Source organism: Equus asinus, chromosome 24, assembly GCF_041296235.1.
Source record: "Equus asinus isolate D_3611 breed Donkey chromosome 24, EquAss-T2T_v2, whole genome shotgun sequence".
In the NCBI taxonomy this organism is placed as follows: Eukaryota; Metazoa; Chordata; class Mammalia; order Perissodactyla; family Equidae; genus Equus; species Equus asinus.
The window spans coordinates 63,893,193-63,905,706 of NC_091813.1; the positions used below are offsets into that span (position 1 = coordinate 63,893,193).

Genomic DNA, 12,514 nt, shown 5'->3' on the forward strand with positions numbered 1-12,514 from the left:
TTCTTCCTACTTTTCTTGTCAGAATTTTATTTAGTTGAGACAAGGGTGAGCTACCATTCTGCACTTCCTCTTCCAGTGGCAGACATTTATGACTGATAAAGTGTGGTGGTGCTCTTTACCACTGACTCAAGATTAAAAGTTCTTGGGGGCTGGCTCCATGGCCTAGTGGTTAAGTTTGGCGCACTCTGCTTTGGCAGCCCCGGTTCGTGGGTTTGCTTCGCGGGTGTGAACCTACACCACTTGTCAGCTGTACTGTGACGGTGACCCACATACAAAGTAGAGGAAGATTGATACAGGTGTTAGCTCAGGGCAAATCTTCCTCAGCAAAACAAAACAAAACAAAACAGTTCTTTATCACATAGTTTCTAGGTAACCATTATGGATTGTTTAGAATGGATGTGCCGGGAAGAAACTATTTGCTCTCCTTGGTCTAGCACTTATTTCCTTCTATTAGGACTTTTCAAGATGAACCTTAAGTAGCTTCATTGTTTCCTGTCCTCCTTCTCTTCACCTCTGTACACCAGTACCAATTTATTCCCCTTGAAATTTAGTTTTTCATTATGACATACTTTCTCATCCCCAAACTTTACCTACCCTGAATAAGAAAACAAAAATAAGCAAACAAAAATCTCCCGGCCTGTGCTTAAGGCTCTCGACAATTTACCCTTAGTTGACCTTACAGACCCAAGTTCCAGGCCAACTGAAGTCCTTGAAATACTTGAACACATCTTGAGTTTCCCTACCTCAACATCATTGCTCATGCTCTTCTCTCCTCTAGAATGCTCTTTTTTTGACATCTGCTAAAATTTCCACCTACACTTCAAGGTAAAGTATAAATGGTGTGAAGCCTTCCTTGGTCATTCAAGCGGTGATGATCTCAAAATTAATATGGCATCATCTCTGTTGAGTAAGACATCACTAATGAATCAGGCATTATCCAAGATTTTAAAGGGAACTGCAGTATAGTAATAAGGATACAACATCTATAAAGATAATTACAAGACGTAATATGATGAGTATAAAGCAAACCTAAACCAAGCTATGATTATAAGAGATTGTGAACTTAATAAGATGTGGCTGTCAATTAGATATGTGGGAGGGGAGAGGCAGGATGAGAGAGAGTCAAAGGTGACTGAAAATTTAGGCATGACTGGGCAGGAAATATATAAGACAATCAGTTGTTTTGGGAAGGATGACCTTGCTCTTGGTGGTCTTTAGACTGAGAAACTAATTGAATATCTGGGAGGATATATGAGGAGCAGTATAAAATAGAACTTAAATACATGGCTTTTGGAGTTGGACATCCTGAGTTCAGTTATTGACTTGATGTGTTTGGTTAAATAACTGAAGATCACTTTGCTCAACTGTATAAAAAAGTCACTTCCCCTCATGAAGTTGTCATGAGGATTAAATGAGATATTTCATGTAAAACCCTAAGAATTCCCAAAAACTAGTAAGCAAATTATGGCCATTATAAATAAATCACATTTTGTGATGGAGTTACGTTCTAAAGTCAACATAAAGTGAAATCCCATGCAGAGAAAATCCTCTATAATCAGATCACCCAGAAAGGACAGTTATGTACACAAACTGTACCTTAATAAGTGCTAATAAGCCAGTATTTCCACCAGCATTGGAACAGGGAATAGTGCTTTAAGTAATGAGGAAACACTTGGCTTGCTTTAGGGGTCATGTTGTATGCAAATTCTGCACTTTCAAATATTCTAATCACTGAGTGTGGGGAGGTGCTCCCACCAGAAGGGGTTTAGGGAACTGGCAGCAGTTGTAGAAATGAGAGCGTCATGATTCCACCTCACACATGGTCTGAGGAACGAGATTCATATTTCTTCACTTGCTTTCTTCTTTTCCTTGTTTATTCCATCTTTCCCCCCCCTCCTTTTCCTCTTTCTTTTTTCCCTCAAGTTTGTATTGTTAAATTCCTGTCACATAAGTGGGAATGTTGCCATGAGTCCAAGTGACTATCATTATTGTAAATCACTCAGCAGATATTGGAAGACACACAGGTTTGGAACTTGGAAGAGAAATCAGAACTGTAGAGATCGATTTGGAATTAAATCATGGGAGTGAAATAAAATTGCCAAAGGGAAGAAAGCAGAGAGAAGAGGGAAATGTAGGAAATGCCTGTACTTCCAGGATGGAAAAAAACTAGTCAGTTAAGGAAACAGAAGTTGTTCAAACAAGTAAGCAGTCTGAACTATGGAGGTCAAAGGAGGAATTTTCAGAAACTTGGGGTTATCAACAAAGTGAACAGTCGAAAAAACATCCGCTCAGTGAGGTCATCCTTGACAAGGCAGTTTCATTAGCGTGACAGCAGCAACAACCAGACTGTCAGTGGTTAAGGAAAGAGAATAAGGATATATTTAGTGGAGAAGAAAATTGAAACTGATATTGCCTCAAAAACTAACAAAGTGAGTTGTATTTTAGTGGTGTAGAATACTTCTGTTTATGTAACAGTTCTAATACGTATATATCAAATATGTATATATAAATCAATTACATATACAGTCAAAAGTATTTATTTAAATATAGCTCATAAAAACTGTGTGTTTGCAACTCTGCTGCTCCATTGGCGTGCTCTGTTTGGATTCAAACAGAGCACTTGTCTATAGCTGGCCTCTGTTCAGATTGATTGGTGCCGGTGACCTACCTGGTACGAACTAGCTTGAGTATCACCCCTGCCTACATGTAATTATATGTTCTACCTTAAGATCATTTAATTGCAGTTTAAAAGAGCGAAGACTGTCAGATGTTCATTAAACATTTAGTTGGATGGATACCAAATAAGGCAGGAGAGCCTAGAGTAATATAAACCAACTGGGAGGAAACTTTAAGGAAAAAGTGATCAAAAATATTAAATATTGCTGAAATGTGAATTAGGAAAGGCAGGAAAAAAAGACTGAATTAGATTCCCATTGGAAATATAAGCTAGAATTATTATATTGCATATTTATTATTTAAAAAAGTAACTCACATCATGAATATCACACAGAGAAATGCTTCAGTGGTTAGAAGCAAAAAGTAATTTCCCTGTATACTTCCTGTGGCTCCAACAAGAGCTGCTTATTTTAAGGCTGCATATTTAAAAAAACAAACCACTGCACTGAAGTCAAATGAAAGTTATTAACACACACTCATCTAATTAAACAAACCTTTAAACTGTCTTACTTTAAAAAAAATTTAACTGAAAATTAGCAATATCATAAGAATATCAGAAAATTAGTAAATAAAGAATAAGGAATTTCATAGAAATCCATGGCTCTAAATTATTGAACTTTTATATAGTTAAAAAATGACTAAATGTCAAATGGTGAAGAAATCTGAAAAGATACTCAAATATAAGATCTCTTACAGTAATAAAATTTAAACAAGGATAAAGCTCTCTTTCACCCCGTGGTTTGGCAAGGATGCGGAGAGTTGGGGGTTATCGTCCTCTGCCAGTGGAAGTGTGAATTGGTGTGAACACTTTGAGGAGTGCTAGGTTTCATATCTGGCAGATCAAAGTTGCATCTACTCTCTGACCCAGCGATTCCATTTACATATCCTAGAAACTCATGTTCTTGAACACAGGAGGCAGGTGCCAAGTTATTCATTACAGTATCATTTATAAGGCCAAAAATACTATCAACATGGCGACAAAAAAATAAACTGTGCTACCACAAACCACAGGTAAAAACAAATGACTTAACTAGATCTAGACACATCACTATGGATAGATTACAAACATAACACTAATGCAAAGTAATCCTAGAATACCACTCATAACATCGTTTATGGAAACTTGAAAACTCATAAATCAATACCATATATTGTATATTGACGTGCAGTAAAATTTTATAAACAGTCTGGATTCACACTGACTCCTGATAATGATTAGCTCTGAGTAGAGGAACATTGGGGACTTAACTTCATCTCTAATATTTCATTTTTTAAAAACATTTACATCTGAAGTCAATATAAAAATGGCTAAAATGTGACTTTGTGATGGTCTGTATTTGCTATTCTTTGTACTTTTGTTTTATTTATTTTAATAAACAAAAGTTAGCCGTATCAATTAAAGTTTTAAGGCAAAAACTACAGGAACAAATATCAAATCAGTATGTCGTACACTTGAAACTAACATCGTGTTGTAAGGCAATTATCCCTCAATTAAAAAAAACACAGGACAAAGGAGGACTTCTAAGTAATGAAAGATCTTCCTGTTAATGAAAAATCATGGCCTATGGAAAACAGTCTTTTGTTTCTCTTTCACAGGAAGGTAAACAGGAAGCCAACTGGGTTGAAGAAAGATTGAAAGAACACGTTGCCCGGGTCCGAGATGTGGAACTTCTTACTGGGCTTGACTTTTATCAGGAAAAAGTGCAGCCTGTCTCTGAAATTTTGCAACTAAAGACCTATTTACCCACATTTGAAACCATTATTTAATCTAATCTATAAGACAATTTTGCCATAATGTAAATGATTTTTTGTATTGAAGAATCATAAAATAAAGTTTTCTATTTTTCCTTAACTCCTAGAAAAGCTATGTTGCATAATTTTCTATACATATTCCTCTCTTTCTTTCTCATTTCTATGAACATGTATTATTTTAAAGTTACGTTTTTCTTTTGCACAGAGATTATGCCATGTTATACCTTCCTTACTATATTTATTTTCTCACTTGTATCTGTGGCTGTATTTTTCTGCCCAGCATTATCTAAACAGAAGGGAGAATAAAAGAAGTCGGTCTCACTTTGGAATTGAATCCATTCTGCAATCAGTTTTGTCATAAAACTTTTTACATTTGGCTATTGGGCAATATTTACTGACATAAAAAATGCACGTTACCTTCATTCGGCAGTTTCCCTTGTAAAAAAGATACAGTGTGCACAAATACATGATAATATCTTTTACACTAGCAAAACCAGAAAACAACCTAAAAGACTGTTCGAACAAACTGTACAATTTGTTTAAACAGTGGAATGCTCTTAGACTATAAAGAAAGAAATAGATCTGTATATGGAATGTTGGGCTCTTGTTAAATGGGGAGCAAGTGATGGAACAGCATGGATAGTATTAGTGCTGTCATTTTCTAGAGATTGGCAAACCTTTGCTGTAAAGGGCCAGATAATAAATATTTTTAGGCCATACAGTCTCTGTTGCAACTACTCAACTCTGCCATTACATCATGGAAGTATCGTCGATAATATGTGAAAGGAATTGGAGTGGCTGTGTTCCAATAGAACTTTATTTACAAAAACCTGTAGAGGGCTAGGTTTGGCTCACAGGCTGTAGTTTGTCAACTCCTGACTTATATAATAAAGCCAAGGTGGGGAGAGGCAGGAATTACTAGTAAAAAGAGACAGGGACGTAAAATTCTTATTTTGTGACCTTTGGTATTGCCTAAAAATTTTTTAAAAAACACTTCTGTGCATGTATCTCCTTAATTAATCACAGAGATTCCAGTACTTATTTGAGGGGCAATACCATTGGTCAGAGTTTTGGATTACCAGAGTGGAAATGTTCCACATTCATTTCTCATATACAGACCAGTTTGTCCAGGGGACAGAGGCTTTGCTGGTGATGAAAAATCTTGTGAGCTGAGCTTCAAAAAACCCCCCAATTTCCATTAGAATTTCAATTGGATTATGGTCATTAATTACAACTAATTGAAATGTTAATGCCATTGGATTTTGTTTTATATATTTTCTCCACTTGTAGGATTTAGATTAAAATTTTATGCAGTGAAAAATGTACAATACAGAGAGGCTGAAAGACAAGACACAAATTGGAAACTATTTGCAGCTATATGGTAAAAATGTTACTACCCTAAATATCGATGGAATTCCCTCAGTCAGCGTCCCCTGCCCCACTGCAGCCTGGGAACTAGAGGAGACCACCCAGGACTGAGACTCCACTGTGGGGAGACGAGTGGAGGATGGGTGTAGCCCTGAGCTGAGTTGAACTGTGGATGCCCTCGTGGCTTCTGAGTTTCTCTGAAAGCCACTGTATCAGATCAAATGGGTGCTCAACATAGACGTAAAAATTTCAGTCACAGAAAAATGAAAGTTAGGTTTTATTGCACAGAGATTGTGTGATGTTATACCTTCATTTTGTATATTCATTATCCCATTAAAAAGAAGTAGGTAGGAGTAAAATCATTCTGAAGGAAGGAACACCAGTGATTTAAGGCGTCATGGAATGACAGGGGATTTGCAATTGCTACTTTATATCTTTTGTTATGTAGCCGATATTTTATAATGAGCTTGTTTTATTTTAAAAACCTGAAAATGTAAAAAAATAAGGTTAGTTGCATTCTTTAAAAAGTATTTATTTAGAAAGAATTTCAAAGATACAGAAATGTTGTAAGAATAATATAAAGAACTTGTATACCCTTCCCTGAGCTTCATCAATTGATAGTATTCTTGTTGTATTTACTTATATATATCTTTATTTTACCCCTGAACTTTCTCCCCATTCGTCTCTCAATACTTCATGTGTTTCTCCTAAGGTCGAGGACAGTAACTCACACAACCCGAGTCAGGAAGGTTAGTGTTGATACAATACTATCATTTAATTGACAGATCTAATTCGAAATTTTCTCAAATTTTCAATAGTGTCCTTCGTAATATTTTCTTTCCTGGGATCCAAACCAGAATCACTCATTGCATCAAGTTTTCTTGTCTCTTTGGTGTCTTATACATACAGCAGTTCTTCAGCCTTTGCCAAATAGTGTTGGCATCTTTGAAGAGTCTGGGTCCTTTATTTTACACACTGTCCCTCAATTTGGGTGTCTGACACTTCCTCGTGATTGGATCCAGGTTTGGCATTTGGGCAGGAACACTACGTTAGTGACAGTGTCCTCAGTGCTTCCTCTCTGGAAGCACAAGATGTTGGTTTGCGCCATTGTTATTGGTGCCAAATCTGATCTCTTGGTGCAGTTGGTGTTCACCAGGCTTCCCTTCTGTGAAGACAGTATTTTCACCTTTGTAATTTATGTTATTCCTGAGGAAGAATAATTGAAATCCTCTAAATACCCTGTTTCTCCTTAAATTTTCACCCGTTGACTTTAGTATCCGTGAATAATTCTTCCCTGATTCAATTTACTATGACTTTTGCAAAGGGTGATTTTTTTAAACCGTCATTATTCCTGTTACATTGATCGCCATTCGACTGTAAGAAAGAGCGTTCCCATCTTATTTGTTTGTTTATTATTTGTTTGTTATCTATATAGGCTCATAGATTCTTTTTTATTCCAGTGGATTAAAATACGCTATAATCATTACTTATTTTGGTTCTGAAATTGTCACAGATTTGGCCCGTGGGAGCTGCTTTAAGGGGCTCTTGTATCCTATTGATATACCCGCATCATTTCTGAGCACTTCCTTACTTTTAGGTACAAAAAAATGTCTTAGGCTCATCTTGTACTTTCCTTGTGCTAACTCTGGAATCAGCCATTTCTCCAAGGAGCCCTGATTCCCTTTAGTGAGCGCTGGTGCCTGATTACTTCGGGGGTGTCATTGCACCCAGGCCCCTTTAGTCAACAAAGCAGAATCTGTATCTACATCTCTGCCTGTCTCTCTCTTTCTACCTCTATTCATGTTTATAACTACATACATAAAAGCCATGAGTTTAATTACCATCCGGTTCCACATGGTTCTTTCTAAGCCTTTCTGTATCTCCCTTCTCCAATAGTGAGAAACTTGGTTCCCAACATCATCGATGTATTTACTCATTTGCTCAATACTACAATACATGGAACATCGGAATTGCTAACCAACACCACCAAGACAAAGAAATCTACTAAGTAGAATTCAAGAAACGTTTCCAGTTCTTTGTGTCTCTAGACTAAGAATTTATAGTCAGAATTCTGTATTTCAGAATTACTTGGATAAATTTCCCCCTCCTTCAGTGTAGTTACTTTATTCTTTGAAATGCAGTAGTATTCATTTGTTTCTGTTTATATTCCATTTAGAGGTTTTCCCATTCCTGTTGAGTCAATTTTATTTTTTTGAGTATGTGAAATATTAACGTAGTTCCAAAGATTAAGATTAGATGAAAAAAGACACTCAGAAGATGTGTCCTCCCTTTCTCCTTCCAGTCCTTTCTCATCTACCCTGTGTAGACAACTAATGTCATTAGCTTCTGGTTTATCACTCCTGTATTTTTTAAATTTTCCTTTCTTACACAAAAATTACCAATATATCCTGGAAATCGCTCCATATCAGTTCATATGGATCGTCCTCATCCTATTTGTTCCTGCACAGTACTCCATTGTGTGGATGTACATAGTTTATTTTGTTAAAAACTTTTTTAAGGAGCAGTTTTTGGTTTACAATAAAATTGAGAGGAAAGTACAGAGATTTCCTATATATCCCCTATTCTTACATATACATAGCTCCCCATTATCAACATCACTCACCGGGATGGTCATTGTCTCCCAAGGATGAACCTACATTGATACATCAACATCATCCCAAATCCATAGTTTACCTAAAGAGTCATTCTTGGTGTTGTGCACTCTTCAGTTTGGGACAAATGTATAATGGCATATATCCGTCATTATAATATCATACAGAACATTCCCACTATCCTAAAAATCCTCTGTGCTCTGCCTGTGCATCTTTCTCTCCTGCACCCCCTCCCACTGCTGGCAATCACTGTTTTATTGTCTCCATAGTTTTGCGCTTTCCAGAATGTCATATATTTGGAATCAGAGTATGTAGTCTTCTCATAGTGGCTTCTTTAACTTAGTACTATGCATTTGAAGTTCCTCCATGTCTTTTCATAACTGAATAGCTCATTTCTTTTTAAAGCTGAATAATAATAGTCATTGCCTGAATGGACCCGTTTATTTATTCATTCACCTCCTGAAGGACATCTTGGTTGCTTCCAAGTTTGGCAATTATGAATAAAGTTGCTATAAACAGCTGTGTACAGATTTTTTTGTGGGCATAAGTTTTCAGCTCCTTTCGTTAAATACCAAGGAATGTGATTGCTGGATCGTGTGGTAAGAGTATGTTTAGTTTTGTAAGAGACTGCCAAACTGTCTTCCAAAGCGGCTGTACCATTTTGCATCCCCACTAGCAATGAATGAGACTTTCTGTTGCTCCACATCCTTACTAGCATTGGTGTTATCAATGTTCTGAATTTTGGCTGTCCTAATAGGTGTATAGTGGCATCTCATTATTGCTTCAATTTGCATTTTCCTGAGGACGTGTGATGTGGAGCATCTTTTCATATGCTTATTTGCCATCTATATACCTTCTTTGGTGAGCTGTCTGTTAAGGTCTTTGGATCATTTTGAATTAGAGTGCTTGTTTTCTTATTGTTGAGTTTTAAGAGTTCTCTGTATATTTTGGATAATAGTCCTTTATCAGATGTGTCCTTTGCAAATATTTTGTCCTAGTCTAGCCTGTGGTTTGTCTTCTAATTCTCTTGATAGTTTTTGCAGAGCAGAAGTTTTAAGTTTTAATGAGGTCCAGTTTATCAATTATGTATTTCATGAATCATGACTTTGGTTTTGTATCTAAAAAGTCATCACCAAATCCAGGGTTATCTAGATTTTCTCCTATGTTATCTTCTAGGAGTTTTATAGTCTTGCATCTTAGTTTTAGGTCTATAGTCCATTTTGAGTTAATTTTGTGAAGGGTGTAAGGTGTGTGTCTAGATTCTTTTTTCTTTTTCTTTTTGCATGTAGATGTCCAGTTGTTCTAGCACCATTTGTTAAAAAGACTATCTTTGCTCAATTGTATTGCCTTTGCTCCTTTGTCAAAGATCAGTTGACTATATATGTGGGTCTATTTCTTGGCTCTGTATTCTGTTCCACTGATTTGTTTGTCTATCCTTTCACTAGTACCACTCTGTCTTGATTATTATAGCTTTGTACTAAGTCTTGAAGTCAGGTAGCTTCAGTCCTCCAACTTTCTTTTTCTTTGTCAATATCTTGTTGGCCATTCTGGGTCTTTTGCCTCACTCTAGAAACTTTAGAATCAGTTTGTTGATATCCATAAAATGCTAGGATTTGGTTGAGATTGTGTTGAATCTATAGATGAAGTTGGGAAGAAGTGACATCCTACAATATTGAGTCTTCCTATCCATGAACATGGAATATCTCTCCATTTATTAAGTTCCTCTTTGATTTTGTTCACTGGTTTTGTAATTTTCCTCATTTAGATCTTGTGTATATTTTGTTAGATTTATACCAAAGTATTTCATTTTGGGGGTGCTAAAGTAAATGTTACTGTGTTTTTATTTTCAAATTCTATTTGTTTATTACTGGTATAAAGGAAAGTGATTGACTTTTGTACATTAATCTCGCATCTTGCAACTTTGCTATAATTGCTTATGAGTTCCAGAAGTTTTTTGTTGATTCAGATTTTCTACATAAGCAATCATGTCATCTGCAAACAAAGACAGTTTTATTTCTTCCTTCCCAATCTGTATACCTTTTATCTGCTTTTCTTGTCTTATTACATTAGCTGGAACTTCCAGTATGATGTTGAAAAGGAAGGGTGAGGGGGAACATCCTTGCCGTGTACTTGATCTTAGTGGGAAGATTTTAAGTTTCTCACCATTAAGTATGATGTTAGCCATAGCTTTTTTTGTAGATATTCTTTATCAAGTTGAGGAATTTCTCCTCTACTCCTAGTTTACTGAGAGTTATCTACCATGAATAGGTGCTGGATTCTGTCACACACTTTTCCTGCATTCATTGATATGATTATGTGATTGTTCTTTTTTAGCTTGTTGGTGTGATGGATTACATTAATTTTCAAATGTTTAACTAGCCTTGGATACCTGGGATAAATCCCGCTTGATTGTGGTGTATAATTCTTTTAAAAAATTGTTGGATTTGATTAGCTAATATTATGCTCAGAATTTTTGCATCTATGTTTATAAGAGATATTGGTCTGTACTTTTCCTCTCTTATAATGTCTTTGTGTGGTTTGGGTATTAGGGTAATTCTGGCGTCATGAAATGAGTTAGGAAGTATTCTCTCTGCTTCTGTCTTCTGAAAGAGATTGTAGCAAACTGGTGTAATTTCTTCCTTAAGGAGAATTCACTAATGAATACATCCAGGCCTGGTGCTTTCTGTTTTTGAAGGTCATTAATAATTGATTCAATTTCTTTAATAGATATACACCTATTAAGATCATCTATTTCCTCTTGTGTGGATTTTGTCAGATGTGTATTTCAAGGAATTTCCATTTCATCTAGATTATCAAATTTGTGGGCTACCATAGTTTATTAAGTCAGTCTATGTAAGGGCCTTTAGATTGTTTGCAGTATTTTGTAGCTACAAATATACAGCAGTAAATAACATTATGCATATGCAGTTTTGTTGGAAGTGTATCTAGAAGTGGATAAACATATATATATATATATACTTATATATATTATATATTTATATGTGTATATATAAGTTTATAACTTTTAAAAAATAAAAGTAGTATTTTGGCACAACATTAATTCCTAAATTGGTACTTTGTTCAAAATCTGCATTTACTAGGATGTCATTCTCCCCCACCAAAAACGGAAATAATTTATTTTTCTGAATTATGAGAGTACTTATTGTAAATCTTTCCAAACCACACACAAACACACACACATATATAAGTACATATATATACTTAACTCTATATATACATTTTATATATAACCTACATTTATATATAAAAATATATATTATACACATATTGTAATACATATGTTAAAATCACACATAATTCTATCAACCAATGATTATAACAATTGAACCATATTAAGCCATGGCCCCTGGCCATAGCTCTCCTTTGAATGTAGTATTTGAACATAGGATGTGGGGAAACGTCAATCCTTGTTACTTTTGGGTTTTTTTCAGGGGAATTTCAAATTTTTCAGGAAAATACTTTTGGGGTTATAGAAAACCCTTTCTATCAGAAAGTGTAACTTACTGGAGTAAGTAAAGAAATGACTGCTTGACATTTCAAAAAATGTCTTGATCTTTTACAAACTGGTACCCAAGACATATTTAGCTGAGAATTAATGGAGTTTCATGTGGGTGTAGTAAGAATCCGTATTAGCATCCATGACCAATCACCCCAGTCCTCTTGAGGTGTATTTTGACTTTTGGACAATAAAACTATATCATCTCAGGTAATGTGACTGTCTTTCCTTTTTATTCTGCTTACATTGAAATATGTGATCAACTAAAATTTTGATAACTGCTTTTAATATAAGTGAGAATTTAATACAACAGAATTGCCTGCTTTCAAAGAAAGGGAACCATTTATTACTGCTATTCTAGTTACGTGTATTTTGATAGGCAGCCATAGAAGAAGGACATTTTTGGTAATTCCAATGTTACTGAATCAAAAATTACAATTAATTCTTGTTTGTAGAAAGGGAAATTTCTAGTCCAAGTGAGGTCACCTAAGGTCTTAGGAGCAGACTTGGAAAGAAGGGAAATTCTAATTCTTGGCTTATTTTCCAGATTTAGATAAAATTCTGGAAATTTATTTTCTCAATCCATTTC

At 35.4% G+C, this 12,514-nt stretch overlaps 1 protein-coding gene across 3 annotated transcripts in view; it reads left to right on the forward strand.

Moving 5' to 3' along the window:
• Positions 1–4,759, forward strand: part of LOC106835758 (ectonucleotide pyrophosphatase/phosphodiesterase family member 3-like) — a 110,490-nt gene extending 105,731 nt beyond the window's left edge. For all 3 annotated transcript variants that reach the window (XM_070496353.1, XM_070496352.1, XM_070496354.1), the window contains one exon: positions 4,273–4,759. In XM_070496353.1, the coding sequence (XP_070352454.1) occupies positions 4,273–4,443 (171 nt within the window). In that variant the 3' untranslated portion in view covers positions 4,444–4,759. The remainder of the gene's footprint in view (positions 1–4,272) is intronic.
• The last annotated feature ends 7,755 nt before the right edge of the window (positions 4,760–12,514 follow it).